Here is a 27657-nt window from a genome sequence, read left to right on the forward strand (position 1 = left end):
CTGTCAACAGGCCACCTTGGAATTATAACCTATAACCTTGCCTTAAAATCATTTGATTGTCCTCTATTATGCTCTAGTCTCTGGACTGCCTTTGCTATTAGAGTTATTGCAATAACCCTACTCCAGGATTTCAGTGGCTTCTGATCTGTTTAAATCTTACCATTGATTGAAAATTTTAATGTCATTTCCTTCCTAGGGAAAAATTAAATGACACTTCATTTTACATTTACCCCCAAGTATTTATTATACAAAAAGAGTGCTGACCCCAGTAGTCACTTGAGGGCAACAAGTTTAAAAGCATATCCATCTAAGGGAATTGGTTCTCAACACTCACTGCATGATTTGCTGACCAGCTCCAGGTCTACAGAATTAGAATTTCTAGGTTTGAGCCCCCAAATTTCTATGGTTGTTACTTTATTTTTATTCATAGTGAACTCTCAAATAGTCCAGAAAGCAAAAAATATGAAGTGAAAATCTCCTCAAACTTCCCCACCCCCATCCTTACTATCCAAGGGTAACCACCATTTTAAAAACTGGAACTATCCTTCCAAAAATGTGGATATACATAATCATAAATATCCCTCCCCAACACACATATCTGGAAAATACAAGTGAAATCATACACTACTCTATCACTTGCTTTGATTCAAAAGAGATCTTTGACAACTTGCATCGACAGCCCGTATATATGCATATTTTTCACAACTGCATAGTTTCATATTTTATGAATGAGTCTTAATTTTTTAAAAAACTATTACAAGTATGTCCAATATTCCTTTTTACTTTCTTGCATTTTGTGATACAATATACCATCATAAGGAATCTTTTTTTTTTCAGTACTGGAGATTGAACGCAGGGACTTTGCACTGAGCTCATCCTTTTTAATTTTTAATTTTGAGACTGATTTTGGCTAAGTCACCAACTTGCCTCTGCCTCAGCCTCTCAGAGTGCTGGGATTACAGGCATGTGCCACCACACCCAACATATTTTTCTACATACTTATATGAGCTCTTGTAGCAATAAAAGTAAAATTGTTGCATCTAATGGAGACAACTATATATACATATGAATGTTTACAATCTGCATTAGAATCTGCGTATATACCGCTTTCTAAAGCACAGATGTCTGTGTACACATATATAATACATATTTTTCATATATACTTGAATTGTTAATGGAATTGCTGAGTCAATGGTATATGTATATATTTGTATATACATACATATACAATACATTTCTTTCCATGCATATAAATTCTACAAATACAGTGTGTGTGTGTATATATATATAGTGTGTATTATTTGTGTGTGCATATTTTTCCATACATTACTTGGTATCTTTGCAAACTTATATGAATAAGAGTTAAACACCTGAGTATGAGAACACATACATGACATATATGTACAATTTTGATAAGTATTGTAGTTACCTTTCAAAGTAATTACATGAATTATAAGTGTGTAGGAATGACTATCTCCTGACAGCTTTGCCACTCTTTCTGCCATACTTGTAGTATTACATAACATTGTTTCTGCTTGCATTTCTTTACTAATGAATAATATTCAATATCTTTTCATTTATTTTTTGACTATTTGTATATACCATAAACTGCCCATTTTATTCTTTGCCCATTTCTCTGCTGGGTTTTTTTTTTTACTGGCTTATGTGTTTATTTATATATTCTAGAAATCAATCTTTTGTCATTCAAATAATTGTTTTTAAGTCTTGTTTATAATATCTTTTGTCATATGCCTTTGGGTTTTGAAAATGTGCACTTTTATGAACGCTTCTCATAGAATTTTTGGGGGGGGGGTTGGTTTTTTTGGTACCAGGAATCGAACTCAGGACCTTGCGCTTGCAAGGCAGGCACCAGAACCACTGAGCTAAATCCCTGGCCCTGACAGAATTTTGATAATCAAGAGTTACCTAAGGGATAAATTTAGCATTCTAGGACGTTATGTGGGAGGAAGACAAGACAGGGATATTCAGTAAGGTTTCCCCCTTAACCTCTGCCAATAGGATTAATTTGCTGATCTAAAACTAAACATTGTTTTCCTTTATTAAAAGACTCAGAAAGCTGGCAACTAGTTTTTTAGGCCAATGGAAGAGGCCAAAGAAATGCTCCAATATTCAGTGAGTCTTGACTTCATAAGTGATAACTCACTTCCTATTGGTATTGGCCTTGGACAACAGAAAGAGGACAAAGCTTGTAGTCTGAAGACCTGACTGATGATTCCAACCCTGGCAGTACCTGCTGGCCATGTAGTGTCCAAGTTTTGAGTCTTTCTGGGCCTCAGTCTTCTCACCTGGAAAATATGGGAAATAATCCCAAATTGAAAGAGCCACTAAGAAAATAAAATAAGTAAAGTGAAAATGCATATAGTACTTTTCAGTTCTTCATCATTAATTTTTTAAAGAGCACATAGCTATAAGTCATTAGGAATTCTGATGATCTCTTTGGGATACTACATATTAGTTGTTTTCCTAGTGAATCACTTTCTTAATTATATTTTGCTTAGACTAATATTAAAATTAGAATTTTCCTGTATACTACAACTGATAGAGAGCAGGTGCTATGCAGAGAAAACCAAGATGAAATTTAAAAGTTCAAAATTTTAAAATGACATTTTTTGAGCAAAGCCTGCTCCATAATCATCTTCTTACACAAATGACATTCCTCTGAAGTAGGCAACTACCTTATCCTCAGGACAAATTGCCATAGAGAGAAAATGGTTATAATTTAGGCTGTACAGATCCAGTAAATACATACAGATCCCTGCATTAAAATTTTGCTGGGAGATTAAGGTTCAGAAGATCCCACAAATGTGGTGGGACAATGTGATGGTTAATTTTATATGTCAACTTGGCTAGACTATGGTGCTCAGTTCTTTGGATAAAACACCAGTATAAAAGATCCTGTAATGGTATCTTTTAGATGTGATTAGCATTTAACAGCAATTGCCCTTCATAAAGTGAATGAGCCTCAACCAGTCCGTTGAAAGGTTTAAGAGAAAAGACTGAAGTCCCTCCAGGAAGCCTGAATCTTCCCTCTAGAACATCTTCAGGCACCAAACTGCAACACTCCTTCTTCTCAATGTCTCCAGCCTGTGAAGCTGCCCTACAAACTACCTACTTGCCAACCCCTACCATCTCCTGAGCCAAATTATTAAAGCATTGCATATTCTCCATATATACATGTGTATATATTATGTATCTGTATATCATAAATATATATAGATAGGAGAGGCCCTATTGGTTGTTTCCCTGCAGAACTCTGACTACCATAAATAACTGTAAGAAATGAATAAGGACCTTCTCTCCCCTCCCCACCAGTCTGCGCCCAGGGAAACTAGCATCCTTAAACTCTGTGCTGATATCCAGCAGCGGTTTTTCCTCCAGTATTCTTTCTCCAAACTACCCTTCCTCCAAACTACCCTTCCCGCACCTCTGAGGCACAGAAAACCACATTCCCTCATTATATTGTAGTTTTGCAGGAGTCCCTCTCTACCATGAGGTTCTTTGGGGGAAAGGGTGTCACAGATGCAGACCAAGACAGCAGGATCTGGTTCTCATGAAGCTTACATTCTACCGTAGACACAGAAGCCACGGACATGTAAACAAATATTTAAAGTCATTTCTGAAGGCTAAGTGCTATAAGGAAAACAATGGCCTGGTATGTTGGTTGTGTGGAGAAGCCTCAAGAAGACACCCTTGTGGGGAAAAAAATAAAGGAAAAAAAAGTTCATCCCATAATAATGACGACTACAGTGTTCAGTAAATTCTCAGTCAATCTTCCCCAACAGGTGCACTCGTAAAATCCAGACAGAAATTTAGTCAAAGTAGCAATTTAAAAATGATTGCTGAATCTCACTTGATCCAACCGTTCCTCTCCTGTCCTGCGTTTTGACCTAGGTGGCAGCAACGTCACGTGACGCGGCGGGGGATGGTAAAGAAGACACTGCCTGCTGCTCCGCCTGGCCTCTCAGTTACATACAGCAGAGCCTTAGGTGGGTGGCCTGGCTGATCCAAACCTCACTTTCCTCCTCCGTAAGCGGGGGGGGGGGGGGGGGGGGGGGAGCTGATGACTGATAAATAAGGACCTGCCGACTCTCACCCTGAAGTGGAAGTGGTTCCACTTCTGCAGCCAGGCCACTAGGCCCGAGCACAAGAATGGGAAGCCAGTGCGAGAAGGGCCAAATTTCCAGATTCCGAAAGCTGGGCCCAGTTCCACATCTTGAGCACGGCCGCAGCTCTAGCGGACCAGATTCTGGACAGAGCGAGGCAGACCGCGGGCCCGGGAGGTCTGGGCACCGGGTCAGCGCCGCGCACCTGAAAGCGGTGTCCGGAGCTCGACTTCCAGCTTTCAGAGTCCCCGAGCCGGCGTCAGAGCCCTAGACCCAGAGCAGAGACTTGCCACACGCGCTGCGGCTTCTCGCGTTCCCAGGCCGTCTCGGTATCCTCGACTCACCCCCTCCTTTCGCTGCTCCTTCCTTTCCTTCCCCCGCTTTTCCTGTTCCGAGTGGACCACGGCGGGGGAGGAGAGAGGGAGTGTCTCTAGAAAGAAGGGATCACTGATGTGGAAGAAAAGAGAGGGCCGAGGGAGGCGGAGGGGAGCGAGCGCGCCGAATAGTCGGGTGGCGAGGGGGAAGGGTGGCCGGGCGCCGCAGACCGCTGAGCTCCGCGCCTGGAGCCCGGGAGAGGCGGGGAGCAGCCGAGGGGGAGGAGAGCGCAGGGAGGAGGAAAGAGGAAGAAGCGCTCAGATGCTCAGCTGTGTCTCGCAATTAAAACCGAAAATAAAAAACTGCCTAGATGAAGCGGACTCAGTTCTCGACTCAGCCCACAAATTCGGCGACCGGGAACTGGCAGAGGAAGGGACGCCAGACCCTGCCGGGATCCCCCACCCTTGGCCGGGTTGGTCTCCACCTACCTGGTCTGGCGCCCGGCCTGCCGCGCCAGCCGCGCCAGCGCCTTGCAGTGTCCAGATGTCGCGTCCGTTGCGGACAGCGGTTTCTTTTCATATCGCTTGTTTCCCAAATCTAGAAGCAAAGCGGAGCGGCATTTTCATTCAAAACTGACGTCCAGCTCCTGATTGGCGGATAGAGCAAAGAGAGGGCCTCGTTCTTCTTTCTTTCTTTTTCTCTTTTAAATAATCTTATGTGGAGACCGGGAAGACTCGTGTCAAGGGGCGCGAAGAATAAGGACGGGGGACGGGAGCAGGGACGCGAGAAGCACCCGGACCGGCGGGCGGAGCGCCGTGGATCCCGGTAGTGCCGAGTCAGGTGACGGATGTTGCCAGGGGGCGGGCTGCCAGAGATGCGTTCCGGCGCAGGCCACGGGGCTGCCACCGTGTGGGGCGCCCGCGCTCAGGGTGGGGAGGAGGGGGCGGGGGGTGCGAATAAGGCGGGAAGAAGGTGGTAGGCCGGAGCGAGAGGAACCTAGGTCGCCAGCCGTCCTGGCGCACGCCTCCGTCCACGACCCTCCACAGCCTGTCCCGCAAGCGCTGGGCACTGAACGGTCCTGACATCTTGGGCGGTGGGTCGGGAAGAACGGCGCTCGGGGCGCGTGTGCGCGCCTGCAGGGCGAAGGGGGGCGAGGGGCGGTGCGTGGTCCTGGTCCGCACTCTGGGGACGGGGGCGGCGCTGCTTACCTCCGGTGCCAAAGGGCGGCGCGGCGGCGCAGCTCGGCGCAGCTTCGCGGCGCGGCCGCCGAAACAGCATGGTGCGCAGGGTCCGCAGGTTCTTGGTAACCGTCCGGATTCGGCGAGCGAGCGGCCCATCGTGTGTGCGGGCTTTCGTGGTGCAGATCCCACGGCAGGCAGGAGAGTGTGCAGCTCCGTGTGCTCGGGCCGTGGAGGCCCTCTTGCTGATGCTAGTGTGGAGACACCGGAGAGGGCAGCAGCCGTATCCTAGAAGACCAGGTAGGAACAGGCTCTCAAATGTTCCGGGCTTAAGGACGCTTGGACGGTTTCATTTGGTTTGATTTAATGCACAAACAGATCGTTATCTTTTGGGGGGCGAGGCTAGCAGGAGAAGGTTATAAAGGGTGAGGTTGGAGGGGTGCAGTTTTCCCCCATCGAGTTAAAGTTACTTGAAGGGATGTGAATCTTCCAATACATTGAGTCGGGAGCCCCCTTCGCAAACCTCTACAGTCCTGTGAAACTCTTAAGTGGATCCCAGACCTTCTCAACCCACCTTAGAAGTTTGGAAACAGTGGCTGTACAATTTCCTCAGTGGAAGTCGGCTGGTACTCCCTGCCCGTGTACACACACACACACACACACACACACACACACACACACACAGAGTGTCTTTTTAGAGCACTTTATTTCGCGCTGGGGGAAATTACTACTATCCATGTTAGTTTTCTAAGCCCCCCTTTTTAGTCTTCCCCAGCCTGGTGAGGCGGGTAGAGGAGGACAGGAGAGTGCAGAGTGCGGACACCAATTAGTATGACTTCCTGGAATACTAGCATTGAATCGAGGGATCAGTAACTGCTACAAAGAGCAAACCCTTGTTTCTGGGAAATTTTGCAGCCAGTAAAAAGAATGAGTTTTCGTGAAGAGTTGAAGTTTCTTACTTCGTGGCCTCAGTGATTGAAAATGCTCAGAATAATGCTCCTATGTTTAGCAGACCATAGAACTACAGTGATGTCCCTGAAGAATCACAACGGATCATATTTTAGTCACCTCAGACCACAATTAACATAGTTTATAAATGAGGCCTACTTCTTGAAAATTGAGATCGGTGGTAGTTTTGTCCTCATAGGGGCTAAGTCTTCGCTCAATCAGTGTACTGTCCTATGAGCTGGAAAATTGAAAAAATATAATGCTATAATGTGCAAAATTTTAATTAAAACTTGGATGGTAAGTCTAAAAATAATTTAGTGAGGTTTCATTGTTTTGACCTTCCCGAGGCTTCAAGACCCTTGAAATACATAACTCCAAGAAGCAAAGGCCAGTTGAGGGTGGATTTTTTTTTATTGCAGATTTAATCTTTTTGAGAAGGAAATGTAAGTGGCCCCCATACACACACACACACACACACACACACACACACACACGGGGGGGGGGGGGCCCTGGACCTTCACTGAGCTACATCCCCAGCCTTTTTGAAATTTTGTTTTTATTTTGAGACGGGAATCTCACGAAGTCCCTAAATTACCCAGGCTGGGCTTAAATTTTTACTTCCTCTGCCTCTGGCTCCCTGAGTTCGGGAACAACAGGCTCTGGCCAACACACCAGGTTTAGATTTTTGTCTTCTTACATGTGCCCAGCATGGTGGCAGGTCTGTAATCTCAGCACTTGGGAGACTGAGACGGAAGGATTGCTGCTAGTTCGAAGGCAGCCTCTGCTCCATAATGACTTCAAGGCCACCCCAAACTACATAGGGAGACCCTGTCTCCAAAAAAAAAAGTACAATTTGTAGGATAAATGCACATTTTATTTTTCATTTTCATATTTTATGAAAATTTTTTAATAAGTACAAGGAGTTTATAAAGGATCTCATGGCTTGTTGCTAGATTTGATTTTTAAATATTCACAAATATAGTGGTGAATGCCTATAATCCTAGCACTTGAGAAACGAAGACAGGACAATCAGGAGTTCCAGGCCTGTCTGGGCTACACATCAAACTGGAGGCCAGCCTGGACTACATAGTGAGACTCTGCTTCAAAAAAAAAAAAAATGAAGGTGTTTTATTTTCCTTAATAGTGGTTTACCATATCAGCAAAGTTTAGCCACTGTGATATAAGTTTGAATACAGTTAATATTATTCTCTATACAAATAGTTGTTTTATTACTCTAGTTAAAATTGCTCTATATAAAATTATTAGGTTGCTTCTGAAAATCTGTGTTTAGGAAGTAGAAACTTTTAATACTTGTAAATACTGTAATTATGTGTTTTCCATTTTAGGAGTGTAGAAGTATTGTGGCTACTTTAAGTTAGAGAAAGTATTCATTTTATAGTATACTTGTAGTATAGAATGGAAATATAAAAATAGGTTTGTTGAAAGTAACTATTCATTTCTTGTTATTTGGGTGTAAATCATATTTCAGGAATTAGGTGTAAAGTTATTTGCAGTATGAAAAAGGCCTGGTTTTCTGCGAGTACTTGGTGATAGGACATGTGGCTTAAATAGAATAGAATGTATATCTTGAAAATAGGTTCAATTTCCCAACTTCCTATATGAAATTACATACATGATATAAACATATGAAGTGGTAGTTATGTGACATGTTACTTTATATTTCATACTTATAAACTACACCTTTTGTACTGATTTAGGTATGTATAGTGATAATTATTTTGAGACTCATACAGTTCCTTCAGAGGTGCAAATACTTAAACAGTACAGGCATAAATTATCTAATATTAGCACAAATATTAAGGTACATATTTTTAACATTTCTGCGCATACATTCACTTTGAGGTATTATTTTTATCTGATTGGAAATATGTATAGCAAAATTGAGCTGGGGATGTAGCTCAATGGTAGAGCTTTCACAAGGCCCTGGATTCAGTTCCTAGCAACACATGTGCCTGTGAGCATGTGCACACGCACACACGCATGCGTGCACACACACACACACACACTCTACATTACCAGCTCCATAACTAGTTCTTATCTATACATATTTGATATACTGGGTACATGAAATTGGTTTTGCAGTATACGTACTTTGGTGTGTTTACAAAATAGTAATATATTCATTATGAAGTCAAATACTCATTTGTTCATAACTGTTGAGGAACTGTATGAGTTTTTATTCTTTTACAACATGGAGTCCTTTCAAGGTAAATACTGTGCAGTTGGCATTAACCGTTATTCTCAATGTGTATGTGATCTCAGTTGATGATGTGTTCTAAATGAGTAATAACCCTTTCAGAAATTAAGATTTCATGCTCATCTTACTTCTTTGAAAACTCTTGAATTTTGAAATATCCATTGTCATCCTAAGGTAGGAACAAGAAAAGGCAGGACCAGTGTAGTCTATTGCTATGTCCATAATATTTTACAGGTCTACAATTACATGTTAATTCATCAGTAGTAACTATGTGATGGAATTAAACTCAATTATTTTTCTAATATAACAGTGATTCCTGTTAGTAAAAGGATATAAATATTTTTTAAAAATATTGTCTTATAGCAAGGTTGAACATGTGGCCCAGTGTTTTCACTCTTTTAAAACATTTATTTGTCTGTTTCTTTATTTATTTTGGAGAAATGTAAAAATCTCACCAGCAGCTCATTCAACACTAGGCCAAACCAAAACTGAAGCTCCAGACTGAAACACCCGTGCCCCTCTATCTTCACAAAACCCAACCGGATAAAAAGTTTTTTTGGTGCTGTATCTCTGCAGTGTCAATTATGTAAACAACAGGTATGTTTCATTTTCTAAACATAAAATTATAATATTGAATGTGAATTTTTCTCTAAATTCTTATTTTTACATATCTAATCACTAATGTTATCTCTGTTTATTGCCTGATTAACACACTTTCGTAAACACTTCACAGGCAAGAAAAACAATTCTGGGGCGGAGGATTTAGCTCAATGGTTCCGCCGCCTGCCTTGCAAGCGCAAGGTCCAGAGTTTGATCCCTGGTACCAAAAAAAAAAAAGAAAAGAAAAAGAAAGAAAAGCAATTCTGTAATGCACATCAAGAACTTTTAAAAAACTGATGTACTTTCATTCAGCTATGCTATTTCTAGCCTAGCCATCATCCTAAGAAAAGATTCTGATAAGGATCAATACAAAGATAGCTAAAAGTAGAAAGAAATTGAAAGTTCCCTATAACTAGCAATAAGGTGTTGAATTATGGTGCAGTGATATTCTGGAATATTAGACAGCTACAGATTTCCAAGGTATTTAATAGAATGTGAAATGTCTACGTTAGAAAGTTAGACGTTTTTTAAAGCAAAATCCAAACAATAAACAACTCTTGCGCGCGCTCTCTGTCTACACACACACACACACACACACACACACACACACACGCAGATACACACATGCTCTGGATAATATTTATTTTTTGTTACATTTTTGCATTTTACAGGGTTCAAACCATCACCAGTAATAATATACGTTATTTTCAAATCCTTTGACACAGAAGCGTTACATTGTGGATGAATTACTAGTTTCATTAGCATTAGATGGGAAGACGGGGGGAAAATCGAGAGAAGAGTTACAAAACCAAGCCTGTATATGAAGATGGTTTTAAGGTTTGGTAAAGCTTAGAATGCTGTGACTTGAGACACAAACGTGGATCGTGCTTTTCGTCACGCAGTTCCGTTTTTAAATGATGATAAAGCTGCAGCTCTGTTTCCAAGACTCTTAGATGTTAGGCCCTGGGTCACAGCACATGGGCGCTCCCTGCGACCTCTTCTTCGGCAACCCCCCCCTTCCCCCCAGCACCGGCGTCACCTCCGAAAGACTTCGGGCGTGGAGCTAAGGCGGAGCTAAGGTGGAGCTAAGCTAGGAATGTGGGGTGGGAGTAGGGGGTTCCCATTACTCCGAAGAGCGCCCGCGGGTGAATGAGTCTCCCGGGCTCTCAAAGCTCAGAGCCTTCTTCTCCGGGCTCCACTTTCCTCCTCCGGGCTCCACTTTCCTCCTCCACCCTGACCTCCGACACTCTGTACTGCGGATCCCTAGGACAACCGCTCATCCAAGGAGATTTAATTGACAAAAGCTAGCGTTCAGACGCTTGGTCCGCTGATAACCCTACTCCGCGCAAGCACTCTTTCCACTTTTGGGCTCCGCCTCCCCTATTTCTGCAGGAAAGAGTTGATCCGAGTCGAAGCCGCTATAGACCTGGGGTTAGACGTGGACCAGGACTGGGCTTCACTGAGCAGGGAGGGAAAAGGAGCAGGAAGAGTCAAAGGGCGTCCACTGGACGAGTGAGTGAGGAAGGGAGGCAACTCGAGACCACCACCCCAGCCTAGACCGGGCGGGCGAGGCCTTTCTTTCTTGGAAGGGATGGGTGGAGAGAAACCCGTTCCCTGGAGGAACTGTGGGGTAAGAGCACTTTCAAGACAGCCAGTCCTCCACTCCTCCCGGCCAGACCGAGCCTGTGGGTTGAAAGGCCTCCTCCTTTCGGTTTTTAAGGGTTCAGGATGGTGTGCAGAGTGCTCGTAGTGTTTTCCCAGTGATGATGTCTCTCAACAGTTTTCTTTTTATGTTACTAATTTTCCTCATTTAAAATATCCAAATGAAATCACTGATTAGATTTTTTTTTTTTAAGTCCAACTTGGGCAACCTAGTGATTTAGTTAGTGATTTAGTTTACTGTCTCAAAGTAAAAAATAAGGGCTGGAGATGTAGCTCTGTGAGAAGGCCCTGGCTTCCATCCCCAGTACCAGAAAAAAAAAAACACAAAAACAGCTATTAAAACACCAAGATCCACCTCCATAACAGCAAGACAACCAAGGGAGAAGACCTTAGGAATGTTTTGTTCATTAGGAGAAAGAAAGTCCTTTTAGAGGTTCTGTCCCCTCCTAGAATATACACAACCAACGTGGGACCTCAGCAGATTCGCAGTGTCGTAATCCACGCTATTTCACTGTGTATTCAGCAAGCTCCCGTGTGTTTACAGTTGTTACCAAATGTCAGTAGCTTTTCCCACCATTAATACACTATGTAAGAGATACCAGTAACACATTGGAAGATTAGGCAACCTTCGTGTGTGTGTGTGTGTGTGTATGCGCGTGTGTGGTGGAGGATATTACTGGAGATTGAATCCAGGGCCTTCACACATAGAGATACACCCCCAAACCCTCAGCCCAGGCTCAAACATTGCATCCCCCTGCCTCCAACTCCCAGAGTACTTCGATTACAAGCCTGAGCCACCACACCCAATAGCATTTTAAGACGGGATGATTGAAGAAAATCTCAGTATTTTCAATGCCTCTCAGTACAGTCATTTATTTAATAAGCCTGGGATGGTCCTTGTATTTTGGCAGAACTATAAAATCAGACAGAAGTAATAAAAGAGCAAAAATTAAAACAGCTACAGGATTTAAATTCTCAAAGCATCAGATCTCCATTTTTAAAAGTATGTTTATTTTTTCATAAGTAACATTGACTTTGCCCATAAAAATATAAACACTTTATGACAGATGACTTTATAATTCTTTAAATAGCTCTCTATTAGTTTTCTGCTTCATTCTCAAAAGTAAAATTTCACAAACTGTTGAAGTTATTACAAAGTCAGTAAGATATTAATTTATTTTTAGTGCTGAGGATTGAACCAAGGGTTTCATGTATGCTGGGCAACTATTCGACCACTGAGCTATACCTCCAGCTTGGAGTAGGAATTTTTTTTTTTTAAGGAAAAAGACTTTGTAGAGATGTAGAATTATGTGAACTTATGTAATCACTTAAACAAATTGAAATTAGTACAGTTAAATATAAAATGCCTTTACTTTCTTAACTAAGTATGCAAGTAACCAGAAGTCAAAATATATATTGTGAAAGTTATTGGCAGTCTCATTACTTTGGAAATTATTAAGATATACATTACTAGGGCTCACTCACAGAAAATCTAACTCAGTAGATTTGTGGTGAATTATAAGAATCCACATTTTATTTTTATTTTTTTTTTGTTAAATTCTTTTCTTGGTACATTTTAGGTATACAACACAATTACATTTCTCATTGGGAATTGTACCTTTACATAATGCATCTTGGTTCTTATTTTTTCCCCATTCCTAGCCCTTCCTTCAACCCCTCCACCCTTCCCTATTTACAAAGACTTCATTTCCATTGTTTCCATTTCTCATCATTTTTCCTTTCCCTTCTTTCCTTTCCCCTTCCCCTCCCACTACCCTTACCCCTTTGGACCTTTTCTTCCTATTTTGCATTATCGATTATTCATTCTAATCATTGGTACATTTTAGGTGTACAGGAAATTTGCACCTTTACATACTCTCTTGGTTCTTATTTTTCACCCTTGCCCAGCCCTCCCTTCAACCCCTCCATTCCTCCCTATTTACAAAGATTTTGTTCCTATCTTTTCATTTTCTCATATTAATGCCATTCCCTTCTATCCTTTCCCCTAGCCCTCCCACTTCCTTCCCCTTTGCCCCATTTTTTCCTATTTCACATTACCTATTATACATTTTAGTCCTTATTTACACTTTCAGTTTCTCACACCAGAGAAACTATTCGGTATTTACACATGTGTGTCCTATTTATTTCACTTAAGAGTATCACCTCAATGTGCATCCACTTAGCTATAAATGTCTCTAATTTCTCATTTTTTAATGGCTGAGTAGTACTCCATTTTATTTTAAAAAACCACATTTTCTTTATCCAGTCTCCAGTTGATGGGCATTTGGGCTGTTTCCAAGTTTTAGCTATTACAAACTGTGCTGCTATGAACATGGGCACACATATATCACTGTGGTATGAGAAGCCACATTTTAAATAAACACATGAAGGGGCTTTTGTTATAAGTAGCCCTGGGGCTCAATTCGATAAATATGGTCAATATATTGGTCTCTTAAGAAAAAAAAATTATATTTGCCTATTTATTCTTGAATAGAAGCCCAGGCTATTTTATAAGATTTTAGAGTCAGTCAGTCATGCTTTGAATCTCAAGAAGGAGAGTTTGAGTAATCAAAGAAGAAATTATTTTACCAAATGAGAAGACACCCTTTATTAATAAGTGGTCCATCTAAATTAGAATATTGTCTCTTAGATGCCAGTTTTTACATTCAGAACTTATTTGGGGAGAAAGGACTGAAAACGTATGGTGTTTTAAAGCTCCTGGCACCAAGAGAATATTTCCACATAGGATATATGCTATATTTTTGGAATTTGGAAAATATGTCATATTTTTGGAATATTGTATTACCTCTGTTTATAAAAGATGAATTATTATTATTAAATATTAATATTAATTATTAATATTAATTATTAAATATAAATATTAATTAATATTATTAAATATCTCTACATGTAGTAGCAATGAGGGTTGTCTTTTATTATCCAAGCCAGAATTCAGTAAAAATGACAACTTAAAATAATATTAAAAGAGAAAAAATGAAACAGCAGGGTTTCACTGGTTTAAATTGTGTTTATTTAGGATCAAGATTGCAGCAGCAAAATGTCACTGTAACAAAATAAAGCACTTACAGTCAAAACGATGGGTCTTTGTGTCTAACTGCACTGTGATAATGGAAACACAGATGAATAGTTTCAATTAAAGAATCATGTACAGTTATAAGAAAATATAAGATATGATGTGTCTCATGTTATAATCATAACTTTCTGCTTTTAAGCTACCAGGTTTCTGATATTACACAGGTGACTTTGCTGAAGTATTTGGAAAAATTTTATAGTTTGCTTTCTCTTGTGGATTGCCACCATTTTCTTGCTTTTGTTCTCTCCAGCTGCCAGATAGTCTGACTCAGCAATTGTATAATTCTCACCCATTGTATAACTCTCACCCATTTTAAAGAAGCAGCAGCTATCTAAAGAGCAATGGCTCCTCTCATTTGAAAAATCTTTCTCATTCTGTGGAGAAAGAGTACTATCTCTTAACTTTGAAATAATTAAATGCTTATGCAACATGTAACACTTTAAATTTTACTCCATGCCATTCACATGTTGAGTGGTTGAAGCTGAATATATTTATCTAACATTCAGTTTTTTAAAAAAGCTCATTGAAACTTTCTTCCAAAAAAACATATGGTGAAATTCTCTTTAACCTCAAAAATAAGTGAGTCTAATGGTCATACAACACTTCAATTTGCATTGTCTCAATTATTATAGTATCTTTATGTTATCAATAATTTATTTCCTCATTTCATATCTGGAGACAGGCTGCATAGCCTGCCAAATGTAAATAGCTATTAATTTGTGTACTTTTTAATTTGGTTGCCTCTACACACACACACACACACACACACACACAGTTGCAGTTCTATTTTAGTTAATTATCATTCTCTTCAATTATCTTTAATTATCATTCTCTTATCTACTTTGGGCCTCTGTTATTCTCAGCATAAACCACATATGTCTCAGCAAATATTTGTTAACACAGTAAATGAAAAAGTTTGAAAAGTAAAGCAATATAATAATAACTGAAGTTCTTATGGGCCCTAAAGTCATTGAATCTTATAAATCTTATAAAATTGAAATCTGTCTTATAAATAAAAATTACCTACTCCTATTTTCACTAAACAGCAAATAAATGGGAACCACTTGAAGTATATGGAAGAAAGGTCATTTTTGTGTTGTTTGCATTGCTTGTGATAAGATTCCATTTCCTGTATCTATTGTGGTTTTAGGGTTAAGTATGAGAAATATTAAATGCTTCTATTTTCTCATCTATAAACCTGAGAAAATAACCTAAAATATTTATGTAATAGGAACTAAAGTACTATATGTATTGTAAACTTTCAAGTAGCACCTTGTCAGATATTGTTAAAATGCTTAACATCATGCCCTTTAGAAAGTACATTAGTTTATTTTTACAATAAACACCTATATCATTGAATTTAATTAGAGTAGCTCAAAATTCCTGAACTCCTTTTTAAAGGATGTACACATTATAATAAAAATACATGTATTTATTCAAATCCCTCGTACATTTAAGGTGTCACATAAAATTAGTGTAAATTTTCCTCCTTTTTATGCTTAATTCCTTCTGGATGGTTGTCCCATGAGTAGTTTAGCCAGAACAATTTTTTTAAAAATTAAATTGTAATTTATTTTATCCCATTCCCCCCCTCAACCCCCTCCCCTCCCTATGTACAGAAGCTTTGTTTCCATTTTTTCCACTTTCATTTTCTTTCTTGTCCCTTCCTTTCTCCCTCCCTCCTCCCTTGTTCCTCTTCCCATTTGAACACTTTCTTTTTTTTTTTTTTTTTGGTATGGGGGATTGAACTCAGATCCTTGCACTTGCGCAGCAGGTGGCGAAACCACTGAGCTAAATCCCCAGCCCCATTTGAACACTTTCTTCACATTCCCCAACATCCATTATACATTTCCATCCTTATTTCCACTTTTGGTTTCTCACACCAGAGAAACAATGTGGTATTTAAACATGTGTACCTGATTTATTTCTCTTAGGAGTATGGTCTCAAGGTCCATCCATTTAGCTATCAATGTCTAAAGCTCATCCTTCTTTAGGGCAGAGTAGTACTCCATTGTATATGTTTTTTAAACCCTATCTTCTTTACTCATCTGTTGATGGGCAATTGGGCTATTTCCAAGATTTAGCTATTACAAACTGTTGCTGTAAACATGGATGTGCATATATCACTGTGGTATGGTGCTTTTAATTCTTTCAGGAAGATACCAAGAAGAGGTATAGCTGGGTCAAATGGAACCTCTAGTTTTAGTTTCTTGAGAAATCTCCACACTGATTTCCACAGTGGTTACACCAGTCTACACTCCCACCAACAATTGGCCAGAACAATATTTTTAAAATTTTTTCAGTATAAAAAGTGTTGTGTGCCAGGGATTTAGCTCAGTGGTTTCGCCGCCTGCTGCACAAGTGCAAGGATCCGTGTTCGATTCCCCGGCACCAAAAACAAACACACACAAAAAAAAACAAAAATAAAAAGAATTGTGTGCTGAAGGAGGTGAAGAGGACAGAAATATTAAAGTCATCCTCAAAAAGTGTCAAAATGTTTAGAAGTAGGCTACCAAAGAGGAAAAATAGAATAAATATTATTGTTCCTTGTATTTAGTAATTAAAAAGTCAATATATTTTTTGAAAACAAATCTACCCCATCAAGGAAGAAAAAAACTGGTAGTTGGGAATAGAAGTTTACAGAAGATAAACTTTGCAATTCCTTCTTTCCTCCTCATATCTTCCACTTGAAAAGGACTCTAAAGAGTGGTGGTGGATGGCAATTAATTCAGAGGAAACATTGAACACGGTGACACAGTCCAGAGTCACTTCCATGATTTAATGAGTTGGGAGAAGGTTGTTTTTGGTAGAAGTCCTTTTGTTATAACACAGGCAACTTTTTTGCAAAGGCACTCTGTTTTCCAAGGATTAGATGCAAAGAAAGAATTAATCACACCTTTAAGGAGAGAGATTTGTTTGTTTATTGAACCCATAGACACTGGCCAAAATGTATAGCAGTAAATGAAAAAATACCAAAGAGGAAATTGACTTTCATGGCCCAAATAAATAACGTGGTAGTAAATGTCATATGTATTCTCAAAATAATAATGTTTCATTTATTGAGAGCCTGCTGTGTGCCTAGATTTTTGTATAAGTGGTACCTCGGTTCACAAACTCAATTCTCTCCATAATTCAGGTCGCAAACCTAACTGAATGAGAACTGAATCAAATTTCCCCATAAGGTCAACATTGAACCTAGTTAAATTTGACTCAGTTCTTGGCCAACTCAATTTGCAACCAGAATTATGGAAATAATCAAGTATATGATATTCCTAATCCCACTTTTGAAATACATTTTATTTTCCTTAGTGAGGTGAGCAAACCGACCTCAGAAAGTTTGCGTAATTTATTTAAGCCCACAGGGACACTAATGTGGGGCCAGTTCTGAGTTCTATCTGACAGAAATTGACCCATTATTGAGCACTGTATTTGTATCCCCTTCACAATTATGATTAAGGATGTGCCTGACATTTCCCACACCCACATGTATCCAAGTCAGTAAGTATCTGCGGCTATAGAAAGACTATGGAAAGAGGAAGTGAGTTCAAAACCTACAGAGAATATTCATTAACTAGGTAATCATGACAGTATACCATCCCTTCCATTTTTGTTAGCTGTAAATCAGTGAGATTTTGTTTTTTGAAAAGCTGTTTGTGATGTGTCAAGAGTCATATCTAGGTCTGGGGATGTAGTTCAGTGATAGAGCTCTTGCGTTTGATTCCCAGGACCACAAAAAAAGAAAAGAAAGAGTTGTATACCTTTGAAAAACCAGTATTTTTTCATGTAACAAATATAGACAAATACTACCTGACAACAGGAAGATCATTAGGAAAACTATAAAATTATTTTCAGTGGAATAGAGTACAGCTGTTAAAATTAGTGTTTATGAACTGTTCTTGGAAAAGTGTGGAAAATGCTCTAATAAATGAGAGGAAAACTTGCAAACTTGTATGATATCTACAAGGTAAAGACTGAAAAAAGACAGGAGGGAATTACTTCAAAACATTAAGTTATTGCTTTGGTATACTGTAATTTTCCATTTTCTTCATCTTTTTAACACATATAATCAGAAAAATCATTCAAAAATGGGAAGACTGCATTAAGTGAGTCTAAAGGACTTGGAGTCAGGATTCAGTCATGTATTACTACTCAAGAATTTATCAAAGAAGCATAATTTATCAATTATGTTTCTGTAATATTGGAGACCCTGTCATCTTGGTCCAGGTTTTGCAAACTGTTTGAGAGCACAATCCTCAGAGAAAAAGAGGCATGACTGGCTATACATCACAAATGGTGTAGTCTGTCAGGGACACATAGGGACCTCTCAAATGGACCTAGGAACCTGAGTTGGAACTCCATCTTCTTGTGCACTGTTACTTAAGCACTTTGACTTTTTTTGTTCTTTATGAAGAAAGGATAATACTTTCTATCCCACAAGACAGCTGTGGGATTAGAAATGATATATATAAAACTGCTTAAAAAAACCCTGCTTGCCACAGTGTTTGCCACATAGTTGGGATCTAATTAATTATAGCCACTATTATTTTCTTGCAAACTTTGAATGAACTTCTTGTCTCTATTTTTGTTGGTCACTCTGATTAATGCCTTATTACTTATTTTGTTCCTCAGGATGAGGCTTTCTCAATACCTGAGCATATAAACAAACTATGCATACACATGATATATAAATATATGCATGAATATACACTATTTTAATCTCTTAGTTTTTTCAGCTAGCCAGATAGCTACAAATAGATACAAGTAATTAACCATAAGAACTCTCTTAACAAACAAAAAGAACACGATTATAAAATAATTAAATTAGGGAGTGATTTTTTTTCATGAGCTGCAAAGATCCCTCATTCCACATGAGTCCACTCTGAAGATATTTTGAATAGTAAATTATTTATATAGACTTAAAATCACATTTTTGTTCACAATTTTTAAAAGACATCTGATTTATAACATATAATACAATTCTAAGTTTTTCTGAAAATAATCTTGGTAAGCTGGTGATAAGTACTACAGATGCTATGACCTACTAACTCTTTGGACACTAAGGTTAAAAAATTGTAACTAATCTATAATTGTGCATTATGTCTGTAATATATTAAAGCATTTTTACTTCTGTGTTCCTTGCTATGGTACTACTTGAGCAGGAAGAGAAATTTTATAATTCTGAATAAATGGAGCATAGTGTTCGTAAGAGTGCCTTATGCCTAACAAATAATAATTCTCAACAGTTGTGCTACATTGAATTTAGAGAATACTAAATTAGAGAATACTAAAAGCAAGAAGGAAGCATCTTCCATCTTGAAACTTCCAGAGACCTCCTCTTGGGAACAGATACACTGTCTTTCCTTAAATCTATTTGGTCTTAAGCTCTCTGCTCTACTTTCCCAGACAGCTCTTTTATACTAAAACTAACTTTTCTTCTTGTGGCTAATAAATAAACAAATTCCTTACCATTTTGTAAGTAAGAAATTGCTTCTTATTTAAAACATTCTTGTAACTCAGATTCACCAGACCTTCAGAATTCTTACTCCTGGACATGTTTAGGGACATTTTTTTCTTGAAATCAAACAGTCTTGAGCACATTTATTATAATGCCCACTTTGTAAGTGAGGATATTACTGCTAAAAAAAAAAGTGCCATTTGTTCAAGGTAACAAACTAGATGAGAGAGCTAGTCATCCCCCAGCATTACTGTCTTTCTGAATTAAGGGGTGCATGGAATTATTCTCCCATTTCCTTTATCTGTGAATAATTCTGTAGTGTATTCAGTATCTTTTCTGCGAGCCCCTCAGTGCAGCCTTAATACAGTTATGCCTAGAAGTTCCACCACACAGTGTATACTTTGCGTAGGTACTTATTTCCTGTGTAATTCTCATTAATTATGAGATCTTTTCCAGATCCTGAAATACATTTGTTTTTCTGAGTAGCACAAGTCTTAAAAATCAGCAGAATGTATAACAGAAGTCTTCCTTCATATATATATATATATATATATATATATATATATTTTTTTTTTTTTTTTTTTTTTTTGTACCAGGGATGGAACCACTGAGCTAAATTGCCGGCCCCTCTTCTCCTATATTTTTAAAGTAGGTTGCCCCAAGACCACCGTCTCCAGAGAAGCAAATACAGTGTACTCACAGCTCACAGCTGTTACCAATGCACACTCCTCACAGTTATATCCACAACTTTAAACAGAGCCTAACATATGGTAATGCTCAGTTACTCTTGTCAAATCATGTTATGAATAAGGATTCTGAGAAAAGTGATTCCTATTTGTCTATTTAATTTATTCTGCTTATTTAATTCATTAGAATGGCCAATACATGCACATAGTACACAATTCAAACAAATTTCTGTATGTGAAAAGTCTCATAACAATCTAACATTGAAAATGGAAAGATACATGTATGCTTTTTAAAACAATGTTTATGTGTATTATTTTACTTGATATAACAATCTCATAAGATATAAACAATAGAACAAGATAGAGCCCATTTTAAAGATTATGGATATTGAAGCTAAAAATAGTTCAAAAGATTTCACAATTTAAAAACAGTTCATTAGTTGCATAGGACTTTGTTCTGACCCAGAGCTATTTCTGTGACTTCTTTTATTTCCCTAGCAAAATCACCTTGCTTACTACATGAGAAGCTTGCATATCATGGCTTGCCAATCTTTTCTGTTTCAGTACTGGGGATTAAACCCAGTGCTTTTTCACAGAGATACATGTCCAGCCCTTTTAAAAGTATTTAAAAAATATTAATACAGGGTATTGTTAAATTGTTTAAATACCCAGGCTGGGATCAAACTTGCAGTCCTCCATCTCAGCCTGCCCCAAAGTTAAAAAAAATATTACAGTACAGTAATGGAAACTAATTTTGATATTGGTCTAAAAATCAGACATATTAATAACACAGGAAATATGTTCCCTCCCTCCCATTATTACAGTCACTATTTCCTCCTCCCCCATCATAAAGTATTCAAGCTGAATTAAAAGCATTTTGCATTCTTTTATTGACAATTTGAATTCTCCACACCATTACCAGCCAGATAATAGAGAAATAGTTAGAGGAAAATATAGATGGCCTAGTAATGCACTGCGGGTTTTTATAAGATTTACCATCTCAAGCATTTTAATTGGCATCATTTAAAAACTGCATGTTTTGCTGACAGAAAAGCAACCGAAACTACAAGATGCTATGTATAAGTCTACAAGAGAAGTTAACCACGGATTGAAACATAATTTAAACAGAGCTGGGTTATCCAGTAGACAGATTAAGCATATGCTTAAAGCATCAGCATTCTTAATTTTTAAAATTTAATGTATTTTAAAGGCATACAGGTAATAATCGGGAAGTTCTAACCTTATGTTTCCTTTGGTTTGTCATGTTCTTGGAGTCTGTTTAATTTTGCATACTATTACACACGAGGATGATGGAGGAGGCCCATCATCTTCTCCACGATTGGAGTCTTCTTGATCTTTATACAGTACTGATAACTCTATCCAACGCATTTTCTTTTCGATATCTCACAAGATTGCAAGTGAATCCTTTAAAATGATAACTTAATAGCTGACAGGTACTACCTGAGGATGTGAGACACTGTCTTTAATGCTTATACGTATATCAACTCATTTAAAGTCACAGTAGCCCCATAAAGTGTGAGGAGCTGAAAAGAAAGGAGGAATGGCCCATTTGTGAATCACGGTGCGAATAGCCCTGTTAGCCCAATGAGTCCCTCCCCCACTCTCCTGTTTGCTTATAGGCATGATTCTTACCCATCGATGTTAAATAGACTTCATCTTAAGAGCCAGCTCTTATACCAGGAATTGCACATATCTGCTGAGAAAAACCCTCCCCCAGATATGTTTTACTCGTGAGGGAGGAGGGCAAGTTGGCGGGCAGACTGCCCAAAGCAAATTCTCTGAGCTTGAATCTCTGGCATCGCAGCTCTGCGTCCATCTAGCATGTCAAAGTTGTGGGTCGAGAAGGGGAGGGGAAATGTGTCATCTGAAACAAGGAACGATTGTCTCAGCATGGGGATGGGGTGATACCGATCCTCGATCCTCGGTGGGTTTCTTAGTCTCTGGAACGGGAGGCCTTAATATGGGGACTAATCTTTGCCGAGGACATCAAATATGCTGGTTTGAATTTGGCAGCAAAGAAACCTGTCTGTCTTTCTGATGGTAGAATATTGCACAAGGGAGGAAGGAAACGGGGTGGCGGGGAGAGGGATTGTCAAGCAGAGAGAAGGAGCTCAGGGACCTCCTGGGGCGCCGGAAGGAGCAGCTGCGTAGAGGGGGTGGGAGGCGCCACGTGGGAAGCAGGTGGGGAGGGAACTGGGGAGTCCTTTTTCCACTTGCCCTGGGCTGAATCCCTTCAGGCCAGCTTCCCTGGGCTAGCCGGGTGGGCAACGAGTTCCCGACGCCACATCTGCATTGTATTCAGAGCAAAAGGCGCCTCCTGCTGTGGACAGAAGCTCTGCTCTGGCAGGAGACTGGAGCCATAGCCCTTGTGCGAGGCTGCGAGCCTGGGAGGGGCAGGAGGGGCGGGCCGGTCACCCGGGACCGCCCCGCCTCGGGTGCAGAGGGAGGGAGGGAGGGAACCAGAGCGGGGAGCAGCATGGACTCGTGGGGCGAAAAGCTGGCCACTGCTGCGGCACGGGGCCGGGTCCAGGAGGTACGCGAGCTGCTGGAGGCTGGGGCGCCGCCCAATGCCCGGAACCGTTTCGGCCGGAGACCGATTCAGGTGGGAAAGTGGATCTGCGCTGGAGCAGAGGATGGCTCTGGACTCTCCGGGGGGCGAGGTTGGCAGGGCAATCAGAACCAGATAGCTCTTCCATTAAACCAGAAAGCGACAGGTTTGGAATCAGAGGCCCCCTCTTGGCGACGTCCCAGCGCCTCCCGAAGCCCACGAAGGAGCGCGGAGGCACAGGGGTGCGGTTTTCCAGAACGCAGTGAAGATGGCGCAGGGGGCTCCTTTGTGTGTAGTTTGAGGCACGCTCTTCACTAGATGCAAAATTTAGCAACGTTTGGGATAAAACTCGAATTTTAAATGCATTTTAAAAATTATTTGCTGGGACTACTTTCTTCGATTCACTGACCCCTGAATGGATGGGGCATATCTTCCTTGCTAAGGGGAATTTTCGTTGGAAATCTACTGCTGTGTATGGTGATTTAGATATCTATTAAAATTATTCAAAAGCAACTACATATTGTTTTTTTATTTTAACCAAGTAGGAAACTATATGCTTGTTTTAGGAACTTAGAAAATAAAGACAGACATGAAGAAAAACATTAGTGTGATCTCATTGTTACTGTTTTGAGGCCACCTCCTATTCTTGATATTTTACTTATTTGATATATGTTAATTTATTTGTGATAGAGTTTTCAATTCATCGTTGTTAAAAAGTGTCATCTTTCCTCTGCACTCCATTTGGGTGTGGGAGACTATGGGAATGGGAGGCGGGGGGGAGTGCCTTCATTAACTTCCTACATTTCCCCTACATTTCAAGCTTTAAAAACGAATTCTCAGCAGTTACCACCCAAGTTTTATTCCCAGTGGTGACCATGACTTCTGATTCTTGAAAAAAAAAATCATATGAAACAAATCGACATGGCAAAAACTCCCCATAACTAGACAAAGGAAAATAACTCTACTTGAAACTTCACAAACTGCATAAGTGACTTCCTTCCTTGAAACTATGAACACAGAATAAATTTTACAAATTTTAAAGTGCAGATATGGAAATATAATAAGAATGTTTTACAGCCTGAGATTATTTGACATTTGAAGAGACATTTTGAGGCTAGAGAGACTAGGTGGTTATACCAAATAAGCATGAGTCTTTTAAAAATAATGTACTCATTGGTCATAATTTAATATCCCTAAAATTTTGCCAGCATCTTGGAGTTTGGCTTTGGAGCCTTAGAGTATAAAAGAAGAGACATGATCTAATTAAATACAAAAATGGAAAAGAAAATTAGATAATTAGTTTTTACAGTGATTTAGTAGAGAAAAAGAAATGGTTTTGTTTAGATCTTTAGCCAAATTAGTGTTTAATACAGAAATAGTTTATATAAAAAATTAAAATACTAACCTCTAATTATCAAATTGATTTAGACATCTTCTAAGTATTCATTTTCTTTTTGCTTATGTTTGCTATTATTTAAATATAGGTTACTTTTCTTCAGCTTTTTCATATCATAAAGTAAGTGAAAAATGTTTAAGACTAGTTTAATGACCAGGATGGAGAGCTTCATCATATGCAAAGAACAGTGCACCACAATGCTTTTTCTATCTGGAACTATAATTTAGTTCACTTACATTTTTTCCTTGTCTTTTTGAAAACTAAATTAGTTTCACTTTCTTCAGGGCAGGATTCAACAGCCATAGTATAATTTATTATAGTTTTCCAATTTAGGAAAATTAAGCCATTCCTTTAGTTGGTACAGAATGTAACTAAAAATAAAGTTCCTCTTCAAACACTCAGCATCCCTGAGCTAATATAACCAAATAATGGGTACCGTAAAAAGATCAGCCACCACCATTGCTCACCATACTGCACATTGCAAGAATCCAATGATTTTTGATACCATTTAAACAGTCCTCTGTGGTTTTATTTCACAGATGATTTAGGAATTAAGAGTTGAATATTTCCTGTTTAATGAACTCTCAGATCATATACTTAGGAAATGTTTTAGTTTCTTATTGTTGGTGTAAGAAATTATCACAATTTTAGTGAGCACAAAATTATCCTTCTATAGTTTAGAAGTTTAAAATGAGTCCACAGAGTTTCATTTCTTTAGGAAATTGTAAGGAGTAGTCTGCTTTCTTACCTTTTCCAGCTTCTGGTGACAGGCTCGGTGGCTCATTGCCCTTGTATCTCCCTAATCCCTGCCACCCTGATCCTTTGCTTTGACCTTGATCCTCTGGTAAAGACATTTGTGATTACATTGGGCTGGACTTGATAATCTAAGATAATTTTCTCAAGATCATTAAGATAATTATATCTTTGAAATCTCTTCTGCCCAAGATGGTAACATAGTTACAGCCTTTGAGTACTAGGACATTAACATCTTGGGGTGGGGGGCATTATGACTTGGGTAACTTTATTAAGGCTACAACAAAAAGGAATTTTAGGGCCAACTGGACAAGCCTTCTCATTTTGTATTTAAATAAATTGAATTTTTATTCTGTAAGAAAAAGGTAACAAAGTTTTGTGACACTTAATGTTCAAAAAAAAAAATTAACGGTTATCGCATCTGAGTTTTACAGCAGTGAACTACACAAAATATCTTAGCCTAACATAATTTCATCTCAAAATGAGGAAAAAATATAGGAAATTAGTTTGTAGTAAAAGCCAGTTTATTCTACACCCGTTCTTTGTGTGTGCCCCTGCTTGTAGCTAGAGATCTACAACATGTTGGCAAATATGGTGAAATTCAATGTGCGGGAGAAATGGAATGGATAGGCGAACTGGGAAAAGGTGGTGGTAACTGGAAGCAAATGAAGGGTATTCAGACATCCGAGACTTTTAAGGTTGTCTGCAAGGAATGGGTGGACGGTGATGAAGGTTTATAAACAGGGTTTCTTTCCATTCATCCTGTCCTAGCTCTGACTACTCTGTTCCCTCCCGCAGGTCATGATGATGGGCAACACCCAAGTGGCCGCGCTGCTGCTGCTCCACGGCGCGGACCCGAACTGCGCTGACCCTGTCACCCTCACACTACCGGTGCATGACGCGGCGCGGGCGGGCTTCTTGGATACTCTGGTGGCGCTGCACCGGGCTGGGGCGCGGCTGGACGTGCGCGACACCTGGGGCCGCTTGCCCGTGGACCTGGCTGAGGAGCAGGGCCACCGCGAGGTCGCTAGGTATCTGCGCGACGTTGTGGGGGACGTGTAAGCGGCAGCGATGCCTGTGTAGTCACCCCACAAAGTCACCAGGTGAGGACGGATAATTCAGAGATTTGAACCTGGGGAGTTTTGAAGCTCAATTGAACTTTGGATGGGAAAGTTGAGGCCTGGAGAGCAGGGTCTCTAGTTTCACTTTACCTCACACAATCAACTCAAAGGACAACCGGAGCTTGCCTCAATGAGGCGTGACCGAAATATATGGCGTATGTTTAAAAAATCATTACAGTAAAAGACATTGCCATTAACTCCCCTCAGAACACTCCCCCTCCCCTGCACTTCTGAATACACTTATCTCATTTTGTTCTTGCCACTTTCTGAAGCAATTCTGGAAGTCCTCTTTCGCAAATATCTTTACAAGATGTGGTCAAAAAATACCATCCAACAGAAAAGTGGGCTCTTAAAAAATTACAGTGTGTCCTCATCCACGTTATTCATCGTATGACTTGTGGCTCTTCCTCAAAGTCAAAATAACCATGAAAGATAAACGTTTTGAATCAAATCATCAAGGTAAACAGCCAAGAGAGCCAATTTAAAGATACGAAAGAGGACTTCCAGAACTGTTTCAGAAAGTGGCAAGAACGATTGGATAATTGTGTTCCAAGCAAGGAAGGGTATTTTGAGGAGGATTAATGTGTCTTTCACTGTAGCAAAATTTTTTTAAAGCTTAAAAATTTATTGTTTGATCATACCACATATAAACCAAAAAGGTTTTGCACACATCAAAATCCACCCCATAAATCCTATCCCCACCAACCACCCACACACTCAACCTCCCCAAGGCTCAAGGCCCTGACAATCTTGCCTTGGAGACTCAGGAGACATGAGGTCTAGTAATCTATTTTCCTCCTTTAAACCAGCTGGTCAGTCTCAGTCCTTCAGGCCTCACTTACATACCTATCTTGTTGGACCATCCCACAATTTCCACCCCCTGTGGTGCCAGGCAAGGTGTGGAAATCTTTATCTCAGCTCTTTTGCACAACTGTAGGAAATCTGACCCTCTGCCTTAGGCGGTGCAGTTTTCTGTTGCTCCTCTGGTGATTTTTAAAATATACCTACAGTAGAGATAGAGACCCTTTCTTTCGCTTGTCTTCTCTTAAGCTATCCAGAGATGATGAGCGAGAAGAGTATAGTCCATCTTGCCTTTCCCTTCAGCAACCACTAAGGCCTCCCTTCCTGTCCCTGTCCCATTTCCCCATTCCTACACCTGTCTGCCTGAGTGCCAATTTTATTCTTATTTTTGCTGGAAGGAAAATATATAGGTAGCAATACATAAAAATAACATGAACATTTAAGGTAAAACTTTAACTTCGAAGATCCTGAAATCTTTCCTATTTTCCCTCAGAACTGGGGCACAGAGGAGCCTGGGAGGACAGGGTAGAGAACCTCGCTCTAGGACCTTGGTTGGGAGGCAATGTGAATACAGAATACAAAGCCCAAGCTTGGGAGTGAGAGGTGCAGAAACAGTCTGTAGAAGGGCACAGGCTCTGGAGTGTAGCCTACAGAGCGCGAGGCACAGTAAGGGGAGGAGCCAAGAAGGCAACGAAGTAGACTGTTGAATTGAACCAAATAAATAAATTCAGTGACCC

General features: G+C 39.7%; 2 protein-coding genes across 3 annotated transcripts in view; one reads left to right on the forward strand and one right to left on the reverse strand.

The window, feature by feature from the left end:
- Positions 1-5421, reverse strand: part of LOC147825878 (uncharacterized) — a 180356-nt gene extending 174935 nt beyond the window's left edge. For both annotated transcript variants that reach the window (XR_015440051.1, XM_087183844.1), the window contains exons 1-2: positions 4928-5421; positions 2252-2306 (exon numbers count right to left, since the gene is read on the reverse strand). Coding sequence is in view for 1 of the 2 variants with exons in the window: in XM_087183844.1 (XP_087039970.1) it covers positions 2252-2306; positions 4928-5018 (146 nt within the window). In the remaining variant the exon portion in view is untranslated. The remainder of the gene's footprint in view (positions 1-2251; positions 2307-4927) is intronic.
- Positions 5422-5715: 294 nt separating this feature from the next.
- Positions 5716-25867, forward strand: LOC101701430 (cyclin-dependent kinase 4 inhibitor B). The gene is made up of 2 exons (NM_001310234.1): positions 5716-5917; positions 25797-25867. Exons 1-2 carry the CDS (start codon positions 5716-5718, stop codon positions 25865-25867), a joined length of 273 nt encoding a protein of 90 aa, NP_001297163.1.
- Positions 25868-27657: the final 1790 nt, after the last annotated feature.

Source organism: Heterocephalus glaber, unplaced genomic scaffold, assembly GCF_053883595.1.
Source record: "Heterocephalus glaber isolate CG9 unplaced genomic scaffold, H.glaber_assembly_v1.0 deba00001481, whole genome shotgun sequence".
NCBI classification, from domain to species: Eukaryota; Metazoa; Chordata; class Mammalia; order Rodentia; family Bathyergidae; genus Heterocephalus; species Heterocephalus glaber.